Genomic DNA, 19,005 nt, shown 5'->3' with positions numbered 1-19,005 from the left:
ACGACGTGCTTGGCTGCATCTCAATCCACGGCGGTTGAGGGTCGTAAGGCTGACTGTCTTTCATTCTCCTCTTACCTGAGTTTCGACTGCTCACTATTAGCGATTCTGGGAATGATACGGAGTCCCGTGAAACACGACTGCCCTCGAAGACTGGTACCGCTAGCATTTGAAGAAAAGAGCAGGCACAACGGAGGCACGATCGATTTGTCAGCACATTCCGAGGGAAGACCTGCACCGCTTCAAACAGCATAGGCACAACCACGGGCGAGGCTCCTCGACAGGTGAACGCTCTATTCCCATTAGCAAACATGTTTCGCTTCAGTGCAGCACAGCCGGACAATGAGGCTGGTCTTGACTGGCCTAAGTCCGACTTGAAGAGTATTGATTCCAAGGCCGAGAAGCGTCAGATCCACAGAAACCGCACCAGTTATAGCTGCTTGACTTGTCGTCGACGCAAGGTGAAATGCGATAAAACCCGTCCGATCTGTGGAGGATGCCAAAGGGCTGGTGAGCATTGCCTCTACAGTGATGAAACCCCGTCTATCAATTCGGCTCCTGAAGCAATGAGCGCGGAAGGGGAGAATGGAATAAAGAAGCGAAAGACAAGCTCTGCCAGGCAAAACTCATCAACATCCCCAACTAACAATGATGCTGTGGACTCCATTGTACCGCCATTACAGCTCAAAGCCATCGAAGAACAGTTGCTTCGGCTGACTACATTGGTTGACTCCCTCCGCCAATCCGGCAACACCGATTCGCGGTTGAGAGATATGCTCACTCCCTCCCACTCAGATCAGGACTCGGATGAAGCAGCTCCTCGAGGAAGCTTGGGTCTTGACATGTTCCAGAAGAAAAAACAAGGACTACCGCGGGACGTCAATGAGCTCAGTAGGCCTCTATCCGGCCTCAAACTCAGCGGCGACAATCGCGAGGCCCTACCAGATCCCTTCTGGATTCACGTAACTGAGGAACTGGACCAACTCAACCACATGATGCGCCGAAAGGATAACACATACGCAAGCTCTACTAGCATCCAGAATCAAGCATGTGACACTCCTCACGCCTTGGTATCAGCTCCCACCGACATTGCTGCACCAGAAAGAGATGATTTTTCGAATTCCAGCAGTTTCCATAAATCAGCTAGTGAAGAAGGACTTCATATCCATACCCTCGACACAAACTGTGCGGTATGTCGAAGGATGCCATTTTCCAAGGCCAGTCTACTGCAGAACATCCCTTTGCGATGTTCGAGTGCAACGGCGACGCAGCATCTGTTCGAAGGTTTTCCATCAAGGACTCAAAGCAATGTGCTCTTCAGATGCTGGCTATCCAACATCTACCCACTCCTACCACTCCTCATTCCAAGCGATATATTGCAGAAACATGAGGCCTTTTGGGATCAGGTCGAGACTGGCGGCTTTCTCGAGTCAGAACAACTCGATCTCGAATTCTTCGCCCTGATATGCGCGGTTTGGTATTCCGGGTCACTCAGTCTCTCCGCCCAGGGACTCCAGCAATGGTTTTCGGGAAGCTCTCGCGCCACCCTCGCATCCAGATTCCACGACCAAGTGGTCTTCTCGCTACACCTGGGACGTATAACACGAGACGCGACATTGCCGAAACTCGCTGCCCTAATCCTCATACAGTCGATCCCCGTCGCCGAAGAAGATCCCATCCAAGCCAGTCTGTACATGCAACTCAACATGAGACTAGCCCTGACGATGGGTCTGCACAGAGAACCCACGCTTTTCGGCCTCTCTGTTGCGGAGGAGGGCATGCGCCGACGCCTATGGTGGCAGCTCATCCAGCTCGACACTTCTCTAGTCGTGGCCAGCGGCTATCCATCATTGATCTCCGAGGCGTTCTGCGACACTCGAATCAACTGTGAAGACTTCGACGCTTACGTACTGGATAATAACGGCGAGGGCGTCGCAAAGTACTCATGGGGCGAACCAGCCCTGAACCCGACGGACGAAAACGGAAATTTGACATCCTATCGAACCATGGGTCTCATCGCGCGCGCCAAATCCATCATGTCCTGCGCTCTTCGAACCGTGGTGTCAAAGCACCTGGGCACGAAGATGCTCACGAATCGCGACATGCAAGAGATCAAGCGGGTCATTGCCGACGCAAGCGACCAGCTCGACGAGATCATCAAGATGATCCCAGCCAAAGGTCTACCGGAACTGGGGTTTGTCCCCGATGCTCCATCCCGGACCATCACTAATGACTGCGACGTCGCGATGAGCAGCCCCCTAACGCCGAACGAACTGGCCTACTACAAGACATTTGTCAGTGAGGCGGACCTCGTATCGCCCTTGGCACGGTATCACAAACAGAAATTGGCGGCGTTCAACAAGTGGGCGCGAATAAGCCTGTCAATGATGAAGGACAAGCTGCACGTTGTCGCCTACGCGCCGTTTCTCAAGAATGCGAAGTCCAAATTATGGACCATGGGCCGCCAATGCGCTTTGCACCACTGCCATGCCTTCATGCGCAAATTTCTCTCCATAGCGGAAGACCCCGATCTCGAGAACCTACGCTGGTGCTGGCCCGCGAGTTTTGGTCCCATGCACGCTGCGTTGATCGTGCTTGTCGATCTGTACGAGCGGCCTCGAAGCGTCGAGGCGCCAAGGTCAAGAGAGATGATTGACCGTGTTTTCGTCCTGTCGAGTGCGAGTATGGGCATTGTTGGTAGCGCGAATGGTATGAGTGTCCAGCGGCCGCTGCGCGAGGGAGGAGTTGAGGCCTGGGATATGCTCCGCGGTTTAAGGTCAGCTGCGTGGCAAAAGGCCGGACTTGATCCAACGGTTCTTTGGACAGTCGCGGATCAAATTGCTGTTGGGGTGGCGACGCCTTTGACTGACGAGCAGAAGATTGCACAGATGATCAGGGAGGATAAAATTCCTGAAAATGACCGCGGAAGTAAAAATGCCGGTGGCGCAGCGGAAAGGTCGCAATCATCAGGGGACGGTGTTCTGTACATGGTCAAGCTGGGGCTGAGTGAAGTCTCAGGCACCACCTCAGGCTCAGATTCAGCAGGTGTTGAGCAGGGAGTCGACGGCGTCCCCTGCTCCATGACATCAAGAAACCAGTTCTCAATTGACAGTTGGGATGGTGAGCGGTTGAGTTCAGGTCGCGGCCTAGCGAAAAGGGATGGCCAGCTGGCTATGCCGTTCCCACTGAGTGGCGTAATGGAGAAGTGTTCGCGACACGTGGCTAGTGGTGCCTGTGATGGTCTGCCGAGTCATGTCCTCCACAATGGGACGACATCCCTGGGACCTACAGGAGGATCGTTGCAGGCTTGTCCGAGCCAGGTGGAAGCTCTGGCTGCTCAGGGGAGTGTGGAGTCGCAGATGAATGGACATGCCAATGGTGCTGTCTACGATCAGTCGTTACCACTTCATGTTGAAAAGGCACAGCAGGGTTTCCATGAGCAGTCTCATGCTAGTGGTGGAGGAGTGAACGCCATGGGACCAGACGCCGTATACGGAACTACTTCTGACAGCCACCATGGAGCTTCAATGGAGCACGGCAACGGTACCGACACAGGAGTGCGGGATGAACACACTGCTCCTAGTCAAGATCTTGGATTTGACTGGGAACGCTGGGACGCCGTTTTTGGCCAGTACAGCGGATTTACGGATATGATGGAAGATATCACTTGGGCTGATGACGGTGCTACTTGATGCTGATTATCTGACATTCCTAATACCAATTGCTGTTCAAGATCTTGAAACCGACTGGGAGCGTAGCCTTGCGTAGGAACGCTGTCTTGGGCCAGTGTACTGGGTTTACTGAGATGATGCAGGAGGTTCATGAGGAACTCTACTGATGGTTGACGCTGATGTCTTTGGTAGTCAGGACCTTGACCACCGTAAGGGAGACGGAAGACCTTCTAAGCGTTGATTGATCATATCGAGAACAAGCATGCAAGCTTGCTGGCTTGAACGAGACTCATTGTTTGTGTACTCTACACAATTTTGAAGCAGCGCTTATTCGCAGTCCTAGCATGCGCTCATGCAATGATGGTGCATGCAACCTCTGTTCTCCTAGTCATCGCGTACTAGTATCATGCTTCAGCTCCTTTCGCCAGTCATGACGCTAGCCCTCATCATAATAGCTTTGCTTGAAGTAAGAACTTCTGTCGGGCTGAGGCACATCCATCTAGTGGTGAACCATTTCCACGAGTCGATATCATGTCGCTGCCACCTTCGGCTTGATTGTTATTTTCGCCTTCTTTGGTGGAGGCTCCGGCTGATACCGCGGGCAATCCAGCTTGCTTTTCAGTATGCGCATGGAACTTGCAGTTCATCGTTGTCGCCGGGTCTTCGAGTGCACCCTGTGTCTTGGCCAAGTGGGCATCCTTTAGCATTTCCATCAGCCTCTTTGTGAGAGGTGCGAACGACTCTGGATTTCTCATCATATGCTCCCACGAGCTTTCGGCAACCTGTGTGAACTGTGCCCATCCCTTGTCCGCAATTTCAAACACCACTTTGTCCCACATGTAGGCAACCAGTGCAGTTGTGACCAGCCCAACGGTTTTGAACGACATCAGGATGGAAATGAAGCTGTCGTCAAAGGGGAGACTTTGGACGTGGTCTACCATCTGGTTCCTGAGCTCTTCGACCTCCAGACGACGTGCGAGCTCCCACAACTGCTGGTACTGCTCACCACGAAGAGGGAGCTGATATGTTTTTATGAACTCCGGGCGGTATAGCCAGGCGACAAAGTCAGAAAAAACGCTTGGAGGGGCGATTATGTCGATTATGCTGATTTCGCCTTGCTTGTTGGACAAGTGCGTGTACTTTCGCAAGAGTGACAACGGGAGATGATATGTTGACCCCACTGACGCTTGACCATTACTCACACGCACAGCGACCGTTGGAGATAGGGAGAATCTGCCATCTGCTCAGTAACTGCCAATACATATCGCATTCTGAGGGGTTTTCATTGACTTACCTCCGAGCGTCACGGTCGTTGAAGTTGGCCATGTTAAACACCCTCGACGGCAGTCCTCGTGATCCTCGCGAGATAACACTGACGACCTTGAAGGTGGTTTGACAGGCTGAAAGATCGCTATCGTCAAGCGATAGAGGCAGTCGGAGTACTGGTAGTAAGTGGAAGGTGATTGCAATGAATTATCGAAAATAAGAGGGCAAAGCACGGCTTCACTTCGAATTCGCTGTAGGCACCACAACTTCACTCCCGTCTCATCTCTTCTTCACTCTCGAGTTACTGCCTCTTCTTCGAAGTCCGCCGCGTCTTCACTTCTCTAAGAAGTTGTGCTTCACTGCCTTGCCCCATGGCCTGCCCACCTGCCTTTAGGTATTGTTGTCCTTCTCGGTACCTTCTCGGTACCTTCTTGATTTCTTTCTTTCTGCCATACTCATCCCACGCTTTTCAGCCTCATCTTGTTCGAAGACCTTCGCTAATTTGCAGACTGAACAACACCCTCTTAGCTGCCACTTCTAGAAGCAATACCACATTCATCATGGCGGAGACCAAGATCGTGAAAGCAGGAATGACCGCAGAGTGAGTACCAAATCCCCTCCGTCCCCAGGGTCAGGTTGCTAACTTCGGTAGGCATGCTCGCTGGCCTGTCATCAAAGTCATTGTCCACCAGAGTGGTGATGACGGCCAAGACACTGATGTGGAACCAGACCCTGTCCGGATGAATGTCTTCTATGTCCACCAGTACTTCCTCATCGCGCACTCGCACTACTTTGCCACCATCTTGGACGTTGACAATCCTCTAACACCTCCCGTTGCCCGTTTGACCCTGTCGAAGCCGATCTGCACCTCGGACAACACCGAAGGTCACTGCGTGTTTGGAGACTGGCTCAATGCTATGTACCAAGGGACAACCGAACAAATGGACTCTATCCCACTAAAGGACTTCGAGCTTCAACCACGATTTGACTTTGCGGACATGATCGGTTCACCCAGCTTCAAGAACATGATGATGGACACTATTCAGCAGCGTGGTATCGAAACATGGACGGTGTGCCAAGTTAATGGCTTGCATCTGATGCCAAAGAGTGCTTCCCTATACGTCGACTACGCAATCGAGTGTATGGCATACAGAGTCGTTACCAAAGGATGGACTGGAGTCATGGATGCAGACCTCGGAGTGTGCGTGACGAAGTGGAAAGAGTTCTTCAGCGAAGGTCGGAACGTCGATACCTTCAACGAACTCCTTGCCAGAGTGGACATGCTGCACAAGGCGAAAGATACCAACGATTTGATCAACCCGACCGAGGTCAAGGATTGCAAGTGGCATGAGCATACCGATGAGAATAGAAAGGAGTGTCCAAGACATCGATCTAAGAAGAACCTTGGTGGTACCTCGCGCATCACAGCTTTGACTGGATGGATTGAATCGCAAGCCAGGAATGTGTGAACAAATGACTGTTGCTTGGTATCAGCAAAGAAAGTCATTGAGTGAAGAGGCAAGTGTGTTGAATAGGTGCACATGTGTGAAGTTGCTCTTGCATGCTGGCGATAAAAATATGGCTTACATGACAAGGCTGAGGGAGGAGGGTGAGGCAGGTGCGGCACGAGATTGCGAAGACAATTGGTGACTGGAAGAATTATGTCTGCATGTTGATATCGGCGAGAAGGGTGACAAGAACCTGGCTGGAGATTCAGGGTGAGCTCGGAGTACTCCCTAGTGAGAGAGAGCATCTCTACAGTCAGATCAACGCTGTTCGCGTTGAGCTCTTCCGACCTGATTGTAGTGCAACATTTCGTTCAAGGCGAATTCTCGAGAACTGATATCCGACATTGCTTGCCCGATGTCTTTTATTCGCACAGTGACTGTGATCGTGCTGATGGATGATGACGAACGTGGCTTTCATACTTTAGTGCTTTGAGCTGGACGCCTTGATGCATGTACATCGTTCAGTGCAGCCCATATTTCAGCCCTTCTTCTTGATTTTCTTCTTCCCACCACTAGATTCGCCGCCCATACCACCTCCTCCACCAAGTCCAGGCATACCTCCCATTCCACCCATTCCGCCCATGCCCATGCCGGACATCATGTTTTGCAGCGCGGCCATGTCAGGCATTCCTCCACCGCCACCACCTCCTCCAGGCATGCCAGCCGGTAATTGACCCTGGCTTTGTGCCTGTCTAATCTCTTCCATAGCTTCCTTGAAGAAATCTTCCCGCACACCACCTCCACTCACGGCAGGCGAATGTATAGGCAATATCGAACCCATTTTCCACCCCCTCGGTTTCGGAATATCCTCCTTGCCAAAGTTCTCGGGGACCGGCAATCCGGGTATTCTAACTTGCAAGGGATCTTCTTTCGAGGTAGGATGGTCTTTCAACCACTTTCCTATCACGCTGTATAAATGCGCCTTGCTTTTTATCGTCGGGTGTAAAGGTTTATGCGAGTCCTTATCGAATAGCTGGACTCGTATACGTCCTGGATTTGCCCAGTCCTTGGGGTGCGTCTTGTCGGGCTCGAATGCGAATTGTAGGACGCCATCGCCTATTGTCGCACGAGCGGCGGCGAGGATGTTGAATGCTAGGGGATTGGGGACTGCGAGTTTGGAGGACACGCGCCGGCCTTGGGCCTTGGTGCGAGTGCTGTCGAAGTACACTGGGTATAGGCATTGGAAGGTCTTGATTGTTTCGCGGGTTTGTTGGGGGACTGGGGGCGGGCGGAAGAGGGTCGGGTCCGGGGCTGTACTGGAGCCAAATAGGGGATTCGGAGGTGCACTTGAGGAGGGTTGCGATGGTTTGGATTGTGAGGGTTGATCTACTGGCCGGATGATTAGGTCGTCGGATGGAGGGAGGAAGTTGGAGGGGTCGTCGATTTCGGGGTCCGAGTCCGAGAGCTCTTCAACTTGAGCGTGGGACATCTTGTAAGACTTGAGCGTAAAGACGGCGGATGGTCAAGCGGCGTCGAAGATGAGTCCTGAATGTTGCTTGAAACAATGTATTGTAGGCAATCTACTCTCGTTAAGAATGTTGAAGTTGGAGTTCGGGCGCAACTTGAAAGTGTGGAGAAGTCGGCTTGCTTGGCGCAGCCTCGTTCGTCTACAAGGCTGCGTTCCACAAGAGTCAGAAACTCAGACATCTGAATCATCGGTTTGGATGCGTATAATATTGGGCAAGTGTTACAAGGACGAGACTGCTGTGAAGGTGACAATAATCTACAACGACCTGGTAACTACCTAGGTGTACTATACTTGCGTCATCCGCCATCTTCCAAAATCATGTAAACACCCCCGTTCCAACTACAGTGTTCGAGATCTCCAACTTGTACAGCACTTGTTCTGCCATGAGGTAGACTTCCCCGGGCTCTGCGAATCCGAGATTACCCCCGTCACCGTCTCCATACAACACTTTACCAAGCTGTTCGCCGCTGGGTGTCCACACATGCAGTCCGTCGATGGATTGGCCCCAAACGTTGCCGTCCAAGTCGGTCTTCAGGCCGTCATTAGCTCCGACGTCGGGCATCGCAAACACCCTTCGGTCTGTCACGAAGGGACCGGCCATACTACCATCTACACCTGATGGTAACATACGAACGCTGAATGCGTATGTTGAACGCTGACCTTGGGTGTCGATGGTGCCATTGCCGATATTGGCGCCTGTGTCGCCTACGTACAAAATAGTGCCGTCGGGTGAGTGCGTGACGCCGTTAGGACGACCGAATGCATCCACGATGGCTCGGGTCGTGTTGGTGGCCGGGTCGTACCTATACACCTGATTCGGCAGATATGGTGGTGGGCGAAGACCGTTCGTGAAGCCGTAGACCGGATCGGTGAAGTATATGCTGCCATCTGGAAACACAGTGGCATCGTCCGGTGAGTTGTATGGATAATTGCCGTACGAGGTGGTTAGAGGAGTGACATTGAATGGTGGGTAGGGGTTGAGGAAGAACAGGCCCGCAGGCGTGGCGTCGTTCATGCTGCCGATGCAAACCAGGGCGATCAGGTCGGCGCCGTTGTGCAGGTAGCGGGCACCAGAGACGGGATTAGCCAACGAGGTTTCGTTCAAGATGGTGTATTGCGGATTGTCAGTCGACAGATTTGTGACGTGCACCAGCACTTGTATCATTTCGCCGTTTGTTATCGAGGGGTCGGAGAACGTGTCGCTGACGATGAACATCGAGTCTGTCGGAGCATGGTATATGCCAGCTTCGTGGAAAAGGGGGAGAGTCACGTTGAAGACGACGGACAACTTGGGATTGGTGCCCAGGATGGTCTCAAATGCTGGTGAAGAGATGACGAACGGCGATGCCGCAGATGAGGAGCGTCTCGCGATAACACGGCCGTTTGAGCATGCTGGGGCACAGAGTGCGGTAGCAAGGACCAGAAGCAAGAAGTTAACAAGGCTTGACATGTTGAAAACCAGACGATTTGAGGGTTTGCTCGTTGGTTGGTAGCAGTTGCTCCCATGCCGACAGGACAAGGTTATATAGTGGTCTGCCTACATGGCTACCTAGGTAGCTATCATCACGCTCCTGTTGTCGACCGACACAATACGATATCCATAGTTAGGGCTTGCCTCGTCTTCTGTAAAAAACCACGTGCGTTTGTGGTCTGGTCTAGTCTAGTCTATGATCAAGCGTCGAAAACCTGCGAATTTCGCACCGACCTTGGGCGAGGCGAAAGCTCGCTTTCACAGCCCGACCTAGCATGCATGGTTCTGAAGTCGACTCGTCATAGATACAGCTTCGTGATGTCGAAAATAGGTAGGATGGATATTGATCAGTTCTGATGCCGAAAAGATATCACACCCCTGCCGTGACCGAAAAGGGGCCCAAGGGGCGAGTACGGAGTACGTACTTCCTTATGTCAGCAGTGGCCTATGGTAATTGGACACAGGCGTTGTATCCACTTTTTGACAACTGCGAAATCCGCAAATCCCTCTTCGCTGCGCGCAACTTGCGAGCATCGCTGTTCCAGCCTTCTACTATCAATGCTCGACGCGCAACACGGGTCGCCCAATCTTGAGTCGCATTGCGCCACCATTCCCGGCAGATGCTGAGTCAACATATTCAGAGGCGGGCCGATGGATCTAGGCCGCACCGCCTTAGGTCGCCTGTACTGTGCCACCACTGCCCTGGCCCTCGACTGGGGCCAGACAATGGTTATTGGTGATAGAATTCACTTTGACCTATATCACATCCATGTATACTCCATTTCACACTTGTGTATACAAGACTCTCTGCCCTTGATCCTTCATCTGTCATGTTTGTTGTTTTGTCTCATTAATTCGCCTTGTGACACACCGAACTTCCAGGCTCTATCTACATTTTCTGACATCCTTGCTTTCTTCGATTGGAGTCCACCCTCAAGAGGATCTTCTTACCACCATGACTTATGTCCCCGCGAATCTACCGGCTGGCTTTAACGTCACGCTTCTCAATAACACCGACCTCTGCACAGTGCAGACATGTCCGCTCAGTTTGGCTCATGTCGGCTACGCCCCCAATCTCGCTGGCAATGTCTTCTACATCGGGGTATTTGGACTGGCTCTTGCCGCGCAAGTGCTGTTTGCCATCAAGTACCGAGTCTGGGGCTATGCCATTGCGATGTTTGGCGGCCTTTTGTTGGAAATCATCGGCTACGTTGCCCGGGTGCAGATGCACTACAAGCCATTTGAGAAGAATCCGTTCTTGATGTGAGCTAGTCTCTCTCTTTCCTTGTCTCTGTCTCTAACTACTGGCAGGTACTTGGTTTGCCTTACCATTGGTCCTGCCTTCTTGTCAGCCGCCGTCTATCTCTGCATCTCACGCATCGTGGTGGTCTATTCCGAGTCCGTGTCCAGATTCCGACCTGCCACCTACACGTTGATCTTCATCACTTGCGACTTTCTGGCTCTTCTGCTCCAGGCTGCCGGAGGTGGAATAGCCGCTTCTGCCAACACCAATTCCATGGACAACATCGGGAAATGGATCATGGTCGTTGGTGTCAGCTGGCAAGTTGTTTCCCTGGTGTTGTTCGCCGTCCTGTGTGTCGATTTCGCTCTTCGAGTTAGAAAGGCTTCCCCTGTAGAGATGAATCCGGCTTTTGCAACATATCGGATGACCAAGTCATTCAAATTATTCCTCTGGTCCTTGGGCGTCTCTACAGTCACCATCTTTACTCGCTCGGTTTTCCGTGTCGCAGAGCTCTCGGGAGGCTTCCACGGCAAACTGGCACACCAGCAAATCACTTTCATGATCTTGGAAGGTGGCATGATCTGCATTGCAAGTATCTCTTTGACCGTCTTTCACCCGGGATTGATCTTCGGGCCCAACTGGGAATCCGCTTCTTGGACTATCCGTTCGAAATTGTCCAAAAATGCTGACGACCTTACTACCAAACCAAAGCCCATTCCTGGAGCAGAAGCTCACCAGTTGCACGGCATGTCATACAACACGGCGAAACTCAACAATGCCACGGTCGAACCCAGCGTCTGAGGCGACTAAGTCACCACGGCTCAACAAACTGCCCAGAAAGGCTGTCCTCACCACTTATAACCTGACAGGTCCAATTTGCAATGAAGACGGAACGTAGTACGCTATAGTCAGGAGGACAAGCAGGGAGACAAGAGAGATGGATGATGGAGTTCTAATCACGATGTGGCTCGCATGTGTCAAGTAACATGTTTTTCAAAGGTTGCCTAGACCATTGGCCAGTCTCTTGCAGTAGTGCCTATAGAGCGTGGAAGTAGCAAATATGAAGCTCAAAATGTACCCATGTCCCTCAACTGGAATCTTCCTGGCTCCGCAGGGCTGGGGCAATCATTGTATCAGCGGCTGTGTGTGGTCATTCGTGCTCCCATCTGCGAACTTCGCAACTCATTTCACCTGACTCAAACGAATGGCATGTCGACTTACACAAATGGATTCCGAGTGATATTCGCTCCAGCCGCTGCTCCCGCTTCATGAGTTCACATTCATCTCAAAAGTTTGCAAGAGCCCAGTTTCGCCTCGCACTCTCAACATCGGTCGTAAGAAGGCATGTATGGTTTTCGTAAATTCTCATGGATTGTGGTGTCGACAAACATCTGGTTTTCGGCAAGTTTTACATACAACAAGGAACCATACTGCAACACGAAAGATGCCGAATGTTTCTTCGCCTCTTGTGATGAGAGAGTCCGGATTGACATCATATCCAACAGGTGGGCGACAATACTCCTACCCCCAGTAGAACTGGAAACAAATGTATTTGCAATAGCTGACTGTCGCAGTGCAATCATGTCGACTATCAATTTGAAACCTGTGAACGCCATTGGGTTTGGCCTCGAAGCCATCGACATAGCCAAGGAGGACAAAGAAACACCACTGTCGTGGCAGTACATTCGGTCGGGTAGCATGAGCCTCGGGGATATTCAGGCGCGTATTACCAACATCGGCGGATGTGGTCACCCAAAGATAGCTTCCAATTCGGACTCGGTCTTTTGCATTTCGAGCTCGGGAGGAAACTCGGGTGCCGTTGCGATAACGCTGGTTCAATTCCTTGAGGATTGTACCGAGTTGGAGTTCGTGAGAGAAATAGGGGCAATCCACGCTGCGCAGTCGACTTATGAGGACGATGATATCAATGGGATGATCAATTGCGACACCCTGGCATCAGTGAAAGAGGATGACTCCTTGGTTATTGCTCTCCATGGCGCAAGCAATCATACACCTTGGCCATATCTGAACGGCGAGCCTGAGCCTGACTCGCCAGTAGACATCCCTTTTCTATGCACTATCCGGACCGGCTGGACCGTTGAGAAACCACACCTGGCCTTCGAAACGAACCTCGCCATTTGCGTTTTTCTTGCATCGTTTCTGGCAACAATGGCATGGCTTAGACATTGGCGGAGGGGGGCAACAGCAAGGATCAGGTCGCCAGATGTGCACCAGGTCTGTCTACCGAAAGAAGGGCGCGCTACTGAGAGGACTTACCGGCCTCTACCGACGATGGAGCATACCGTCGAATATGATGTTTGAATGTCGGCGCTTGGGTGTCGACAAGTTTGGGAAGAGACGATCAGTCCTGGATACAAAGACATACTGTATCATACAGTACGTGGCGCACCTGACATATCAGATTAGACTGGTTCAGGGCGTCCCTCGATCTGCAAGAAGACCCGGCCATACCACAGTTGCATTCCAAAATTACCTCAGTCTCCCAAGAAAGTAGCGTGAATCGTGTAAGGCTGTCGTTGGACCCTACGCTATTCACGATGCAGTTGAGCTTCCTGTCCAGGTGCAACCTCGTACTCCTGACTCGTCAGCCATTAAGACTTGCATAAAGTGTCACTGTAGGTTCTTCACAGCCCCCAACGCCCAGAGATTATTTGCGTCACCACTTACAAATTAGGCAGGTTCGATCCCTAGGTATCTAGGTAGTTGCCAGCAGCAAAAGGACAATCGGTGCCCCTATCTTAGGCGCCCGGCAAAACAACGGGGCTGCCTAATAAATGGCCACGGCATCGTTGAGGCACAGTTCCTTGCTACTTGCTGAGTCAGTTCAATCGCCCCTGTGCTTTGTCATATTAATACTGTCTTTTGCTGACGCCCGGTGCAACGACAAACACTCGACTACCGTTTCCATCTCCGTAAACCGCACGAAAATAATGTCCTGTCGCCATGAGCCGAGAGTCATTCAAGTTTCCCGCTGGGAGGGTGAAGAGCTGTACGGGCTGCAGGCAAGTCAAGCTTGCTTGCGATGCTCGCAAAACGGCTCCTGACCCTTGCTCGCGCTGTAAGTTGAAAGACCTCGACTGCCGTTTTGATACCAAATTCAGACGGGTAGCGACCAGAAGGTGAGTGAGTCCCGCGGTCTTACTTCATCTCTTCCCTCAACAGGTGCACTCAGCTAACTTCTCGAAGACTTGCCGAGGAGATCAGCAATGAGGTACATGCACTCCGGTCTAAAGAACGCACTGCGACCGCTGCAGTAGGCGACACCTTCGACGTCAGGCTGGATGCAGACACTCTTGCGAAATTGCAATCAAATACGTCCACTAAGGCCTCCCCCGAACAGTGGCCAGTTCTCCCTCCGGAATTGGGAAGACTCAACTCATGGCCGGACCGCACGGCCTGCAACGAAGCCACTTCCCTTGCTTTTGGCAACATCGACGTGAACCCTGCCACAGTCATCGAGGCTTTCGAACAGTATGTGCTCCAAACGAAGATGTCGTCGATTCCTGCGTTAACGTCTCTAGCTTTGAAAAACACTATTTTCCATACACCCCATTCCTCCGAACCATGCCACTGCCCTCTGACCTAGCAGCAACATCGCCGTTACTGTTTTGGACGATCTTATGTGTCGCCAGTAGGTCCTACGGCGGCTCTTCGGCTGTCGTGGACCAAATCCACCAGGCGCATGGAAATCAGCTCTCGCAACTGTTGCACATTGCTATCCAGCGCGTCGAGACTCTTCACGCACTCCTCATCCTCTGTTTGTGGCCAATTCAACAGGAGCGCCAGATGTATGATCCGTCATGGAATTACATCGGATTGGCGACTAATGCAGCCATGCAGCTAAATTGTCACCGACCCATAAACTCGGACAATGCAGCGACTCACTGGAAGGGCTTCAGTGATACAGTGGGCAGTGATATCACACCTGAAGGTCAAGCATTGACTTGGTTGGGATGCTTCTGGCTCGAATGCGAGTAAGTACACTCCACGATACCTTTGGGGGCAGTCTGGGTGACCAGTCCAGAGTCGCAAACTTCCAGGGCTTCCTGCCGCCAGTGGCGGCTAGTGTCCTGGCGGAGTCAGTTGACGATGCTGTCTCCGCCGTACAGCAGATTATGCCTGGCTGGTGGCGCGCTCTGATCGCTATACTCAAGATCAGTGCCAAATCGACAGTCACTCTCAATGGCTGCGTAGAGCTGAGCTCACACTTTTCGCTGACTAAAATGTTCGATGCACAGCTAGATGAAGTGAGGGAAAAGCATGCCATGGATTGGACGCCTCAAGTCGGAATTGAGTGGTGCAATGCCAAACTCAACCTCTATGCTCTGACTTGGGCTGCTTCTAAATCTAACGTAAGCAATGAGGATTCGGAAAGAGGTATGCACCGGCAGATACTTCTACACAAGGGCCTGAAAGTCGCCAGCGATCTTGTCGCTGAAGCCAGCAGACTTGGCCAGCAGCACTACTCGCAGCACTTCTTCCCTGGTGGGCTGCTTACTTTCATTCCAAAACACCTTTTTGCGGCTCTTTTCAACGCAGCCGCATATCTCTTTCGCTTCCTAGCAACTCGAAAATCATCCTCCACGGTCGAAGAAAATCTGGCCATGAGCTCCATCATCGAAGCGCACAAGATTTTCCAATCTTTTCCAGGCCACAGAGACACCACGCGTGCTGCTATTCATATTGAGATGCTTGTCGAGGTCCTTCGAGACCGGTCTTTGGCGAGCACAATGGACGAGCTCATCATTCCTAACCGGCTGGGGGCTTCCCTATGGATGGATGCAGTATTTCGAAGCTCACAGCACCAGAACCGAGATTCGACCACGGGAGCTCCCCTCCCCGTACAAGCATGGAGAAATTTCAATGACATGTATCCCGAACGTCTACCTGCCGTGTCGCCACAGTCAAGCGGAGACATCAACGGTGTCAGCACTGGCAGCACGAATCCAGATGAAATGCAGTACGACTTGAGCCTTCAGTCGTTGGGAATGGCAACGGAAGGGCTTCCGAGTTGGTGGGAGGACTGGAACAATTATATGGAATACTTCGAGGTTGGCGTCGACGAGTGGTCTACCTAGGTAAATGTAAGAGCGGTAAATTCACAATGGAAATCGAGTCGTTGGCAAATAACTGATTTAGGAGTAGGAAAGACGTGTGTGTATTCAAGGACGGATGAGGGGCTCCCAAAGTTGCTTGAGGAGTTCTCCCTATTTATACTATTAGTAAGCAACAACAGCAAGACACCTCATTCCGTAAACATCACGAAATGGAAGGGTGTCTGAGATTCTTTATTCAACTGAAATATGCCTTGGAGTATCGAAGTTTTGCTGACGTCGCGTCATGACTGATAGGTTTTCATCGGGGGATCGTTTGAAATCCCAGTCTGGTGTATTGGTATTCGTTTTCTGGTTGAGGGTACCAATTGTGACACACTTGCTACAGTCCTCTGGTTCCTGAACTTGACTTGAATGTTTCGCTCCTATTTCGCGGGAAATCGCTTCACAGTTGCGTTGGTAAGAATGTATCACGGGAAGTACTGCACCGTTCTTTGGCCCAAGAGTGCTTCAAAGCCCACACAAACCAGCATGGCCAAATTCGTGTATACGTAAGGCCGGTCCAGACGGCCTCGCGGTGAGTGGCATGCATGTGGGGGAACTAAACGACCTTAAGCATTCAAAGCCAATGCTGCAGCTGTACATCGTAGCCTTCCCGTAAGGACAGCGGGAGATGCGAGGGAAGTGCAACTAGGCCTGCCATACGGTTGTACACGATCATGCAACATGAGATGGAGATGTCAAGGAAGATGGAGCAATAAGAACATATATTGCAGCGTTTGTATGAACTGTGGCACGATCCGTAGACGGGATCTTCGAAGATTGGAAATCCGGAGATCCAACTCCAGTGTTGTCCAGACTTTCGGTTCCGCTTTTCAGCTTTGCCCCACTGGCGTTTTCTAGCGCGTCTGGAGAGACGCAGGCTGAATGAACTGGGTCTCCCGCTTTGTCCCAGACTTCTCCAAACGATAACTACCGATGACAAATTGCATGTTGCTTCAATTTCCAGAAGCGCTCCCCTCCCAAGTGATACAACGGCTCCTGTTTCCATCCCCAGGCCGAATAGTTATAAGTAATGAAAACTCCATCATGATGCTGGCATAGGTGCGTAACATAAAGCGATATAGTAAATGACGAACGAGGGTAGACGTTCGTGTGGAAATGAAATTCGTGAACAAGGCGCTTTTGTCAGGCTCGTCAACTTAGTTGCCCAACTTCAGGAATTGGCCTGACTTGTCCTGGACCTTGAAATCCTCGACAGGCAGGACAACAGGGCTTTTGCCAAGGCTAAGTGACTTTGGCAGCGTAGGTTCTTCGACTGAGTTCGACTCGGTGCTGCTGTTGGAACTGGAACGGGCGGTCTTTTGAAGAGCAGGAATGACTGATTCGGCGTTGACAGCGGAGCCAAGGCCTGAGATCATAGCCACGCGATGGGCGGTAGGAATGAGAGAGAGGAAGTTGTTGGTTGGGCTGGACATTTTGGCGGTTGATGAGAGGGTTATCGGATGAAGACGAGTGTTGAAGTTATGGTCGGGGGAATATAGATAAAGAAAGCTCGGATACTCTTTATGTAGAGAGTGCTTTGTTGGTCGGGAGACGCAAAGACCAGGTCACCTGTTCGGCAGTGCGGAGATCACGAGGGTTGATATGATGAGTATTGTTTGTTGAGGCTTTTTACGGCTTCGTCATAAAATTCGACACGTTTGAAGTGGAAAGTGAGATCCAGGAGAGGTTGGAAACAGGTGATCTGAAGAACACAAATGGTGACTGACTCAATATAAGAGTCAAGAACTGGTCTCGGGGGTTCGTGGAGTGTTCTTATAGACCTGTCCAAGCTTTCTGAAAATCCCCCGACCATGGGAATGTTAGTCCGAGAGGTCCGGGTTAGGGGTGCTCGATGTCCTCCATTTGACGTGGGAGATGATGATCACGGATGAAACCGGTCGCAACGTATGGCGAATCTGGATTATAGTTCGAAGATGATAGGGAATGAATCCTGGAGTACCGCTGTCACTGGTGGAACGAGCAAGAAGCCGTGTTGTACCGCGGCTAGGCTCGGTTAGCGTGGCATGATAATCAGGGCACCCGCATCTTCCAAGATAATAATGTGGGTGGCCCAGGTGGGAAACATATCAGTGCCTCGTACTCGCCCTCGAGGCTAGCAACTCCGGACTTCTAGTGCCAGCACATGTAGAAATGGCGAGGGTCTAGACAGCTGCGGTGAAACATGAACAGTCTGCACAGTTGGCTGGATTGTGTGATGCATGCGAATGGTGCTTCGTAGGATTCCAATGACGCCATCCACATCAAAGTGTAGAGCACGGGGCATGTGGTCACTCACTCTCGGGGGGTTGCGTCCATTTTGGGGCTTTGTGTTCTGTGCTCTTCAACCTGTGAGTGCAGTAGTACAGATGAACAAGGTGTGCCGACAATTACGATTGGCAGCGATATCAAGGCCCACGGAAAGATGCGGAAACATCCAAATCCAATTCACAGCGCACACACGAAGTGGGAGGTTCTGAAGCATCCCAATCTCTGACGTGTCTGCTTCCTTCGGTCCGGCAACGGTTGCGTGGCCCGAGGCTTGCTCAATATGACCATTGTCGGAGATTGATGTCCTTACTGTGGCAAATCTGTCGATGGTTTTGTCGAGTGAGAATGTTCAATCCATTTTGATCACAACACGTTGGCGCGTTCTGCCAGACCAGGTATCAAGATGAATTGCGAGACAACAATTGACAGGAATAAGAAGAGAGGGGAATTTTGGCGAACAGGTGTGAGCAAGCGACTGTCGGCTAACTTGCCTGCTCAGCCTTTTGCGACTTGGCAATTTTGGATGCTTTGCCTTACTCTAATCTCCTAGGCCCTGTTCTGCACGCTTTCGCCGTTGCCCCAATGTCAAGAGGTCTTACAATTGCTCTTTCATGAGCTCGTCACGCTTCTGTTGTTAAGCAGCCATGAACGCTGTGGCCGCAGATGCTCAGATCGACCCCCCTGAAGGCGCCATGTCTGCCTTGTCGCATTCTCCCTGATGAAGCCAGTGGGCCTGCGCCACAGGCATGGCCGCGACCGCCGGGGCTACGGGTCCTGTTTAACTATTACACTTCCACAGTCGCCGAGACTGGATTGCATTGACCCTTGCGGATTGTCCTTCTACGCGGATGTTATTCCTACCCAAGCCATTATAGTGCGAACAGGGTGGTCCTCCAGGCGCAGTGCGCGTTAGCCTAGGTCGAGCAGCGCGGCACACAGTTTTGGTGCAGGATCGCATCACTATTGCTTGAGGTTCATTATTGGCTTTTTGTT

The 19,005-nt window shown here is 51.6% G+C and overlaps 9 protein-coding genes across 9 annotated transcripts; 5 read left to right on the top strand and 4 right to left on the bottom strand.

Moving 5' to 3' along the window:
- The first annotated feature begins 61 nt into the window (after positions 1-61).
- Positions 62-3,902, top strand: EDD37DRAFT_174453 (uncharacterized protein). Its single transcript, XM_062809898.1, has one exon. It carries the CDS (start codon positions 309-311, stop codon positions 3,687-3,689), a length of 3,381 nt encoding a protein of 1,126 aa, XP_062666215.1. The 5' UTR covers positions 62-308; the 3' UTR covers positions 3,690-3,902.
- Positions 3,903-4,114: 212 nt separating this feature from the next.
- On the bottom strand, positions 4,115-4,994 carry EDD37DRAFT_613076 (uncharacterized protein; the record flags this gene model as incomplete). Its single annotated transcript, XM_062815423.1, has 2 exons — positions 4,115-4,901; positions 4,963-4,994. 2 exons carry the CDS (start codon positions 4,992-4,994, stop codon positions 4,115-4,117), a joined length of 819 nt encoding a protein of 272 aa, XP_062666214.1.
- Positions 4,995-5,494: 500 nt separating this feature from the next.
- EDD37DRAFT_613075 (uncharacterized protein) lies at positions 5,495-6,403 on the top strand (the record flags this gene model as incomplete). Its single annotated transcript, XM_062815422.1, has 2 exons — positions 5,495-5,535; positions 5,587-6,403. 2 exons carry the CDS (start codon positions 5,495-5,497, stop codon positions 6,401-6,403), a joined length of 858 nt encoding a protein of 285 aa, XP_062666213.1.
- Positions 6,404-6,803: 400 nt separating this feature from the next.
- Positions 6,804-7,971, bottom strand: EDD37DRAFT_174471 (signal recognition particle, subunit SRP19). Its single transcript, XM_062809899.1, has one exon. The coding sequence runs from the start codon at positions 7,869-7,871 to the stop codon at positions 6,921-6,923; it is 951 nt and encodes a 316-aa protein (XP_062666212.1). The 5' UTR covers positions 7,872-7,971; the 3' UTR covers positions 6,804-6,920.
- Positions 7,972-8,099: 128 nt separating this feature from the next.
- EDD37DRAFT_641162 (uncharacterized protein) lies at positions 8,100-9,519 on the bottom strand. The gene has a single exon (XM_062817288.1). It carries the CDS (start codon positions 9,358-9,360, stop codon positions 8,227-8,229), a length of 1,134 nt encoding a protein of 377 aa, XP_062666211.1. The 5' UTR covers positions 9,361-9,519; the 3' UTR covers positions 8,100-8,226.
- An 817-nt stretch (positions 9,520-10,336) lies between these two features.
- On the top strand, positions 10,337-11,697 carry EDD37DRAFT_674492 (putative RTA1 domain protein; the record flags this gene model as incomplete). The annotated part of the gene is made up of 2 exons (XM_062819509.1): positions 10,337-10,644; positions 10,693-11,697. 2 exons carry the CDS (start codon positions 10,337-10,339, stop codon positions 11,423-11,425), a joined length of 1,041 nt encoding a protein of 346 aa, XP_062666210.1. The 3' UTR covers positions 11,426-11,697.
- On the top strand, positions 11,697-12,980 carry EDD37DRAFT_174366 (uncharacterized protein). The gene has a single exon (XM_062809897.1). It carries the CDS (start codon positions 11,969-11,971, stop codon positions 12,944-12,946), a length of 978 nt encoding a protein of 325 aa, XP_062666209.1. The 5' UTR covers positions 11,697-11,968; the 3' UTR covers positions 12,947-12,980.
- A 314-nt stretch (positions 12,981-13,294) lies between these two features.
- Positions 13,295-15,870, top strand: EDD37DRAFT_641161 (uncharacterized protein). Its single transcript, XM_062817287.1, has 4 exons — positions 13,295-13,764; positions 13,832-14,116; positions 14,167-14,619; positions 14,670-15,870. The coding sequence occupies exons 1-4, from the start codon at positions 13,589-13,591 to the stop codon at positions 15,721-15,723; spliced, it is 1,968 nt and encodes a 655-aa protein (XP_062666208.1). The 5' UTR covers positions 13,295-13,588; the 3' UTR covers positions 15,724-15,870.
- Positions 15,871-16,636: 766 nt separating this feature from the next.
- Positions 16,637-17,570, bottom strand: EDD37DRAFT_174352 (uncharacterized protein). Its single transcript, XM_062809896.1, has 2 exons — positions 16,944-17,570; positions 16,637-16,881 (listed from the first exon to the last, which is right to left on the bottom strand). Exons 1-2 carry the CDS (start codon positions 17,175-17,177, stop codon positions 16,672-16,674), a joined length of 444 nt encoding a protein of 147 aa, XP_062666207.1. The 5' UTR covers positions 17,178-17,570; the 3' UTR covers positions 16,637-16,671.
- Between the last annotated feature and the right edge of the window lie 1,435 nt (positions 17,571-19,005).

Source organism: Exophiala viscosa, assembly GCF_022695815.1.
Source record: "Exophiala viscosa unplaced genomic scaffold EDD37scaffold_13, whole genome shotgun sequence".
NCBI lineage: Eukaryota > Fungi > Ascomycota > Eurotiomycetes > Chaetothyriales > Herpotrichiellaceae > Exophiala > Exophiala viscosa.
The sequence above is the reverse complement of the archived record's forward strand: the minus strand, read 5'-3'. Positions and strand labels throughout refer to the sequence as shown.

Coding starts and splice junctions, on each gene's coding strand:
- EDD37DRAFT_641161 (XM_062817287.1), top strand. CDS start 13,589: ATGAGCCGAGAGTCATTCAAGTTTCCCGCTGGGAGGGTGAAGAGCTGT. Junction 13,765..13,831: donor AGACGGGTAGCGACCAGAAG/GTGAGTGAGTCC, acceptor AACTTCTCGAAG/ACTTGCCGAGGAGATCAGCA. Junction 14,620..14,669: donor TGCTTCTGGCTCGAATGCGA/GTAAGTACACTC, acceptor TGACCAGTCCAG/AGTCGCAAACTTCCAGGGCT.
- EDD37DRAFT_174471 (XM_062809899.1), bottom strand. CDS start 7,871: ATGTCCCACGCTCAAGTTGAAGAGCTCTCGGACTCGGACCCCGAAATC.
- EDD37DRAFT_641162 (XM_062817288.1), bottom strand. CDS start 9,360: ATGTCAAGCCTTGTTAACTTCTTGCTTCTGGTCCTTGCTACCGCACTC.
- EDD37DRAFT_174453 (XM_062809898.1), top strand. CDS start 309: ATGTTTCGCTTCAGTGCAGCACAGCCGGACAATGAGGCTGGTCTTGAC.
- EDD37DRAFT_174352 (XM_062809896.1), bottom strand. CDS start 17,177: ATGTCCAGCCCAACCAACAACTTCCTCTCTCTCATTCCTACCGCCCAT. Junction 16,882..16,943: donor TGCCTGTCGAGGATTTCAAG/GTCCAGGACAAG, acceptor GCCTGACAAAAG/CGCCTTGTTCACGAATTTCA.
- EDD37DRAFT_174366 (XM_062809897.1), top strand. CDS start 11,969: ATGTATGGTTTTCGTAAATTCTCATGGATTGTGGTGTCGACAAACATC.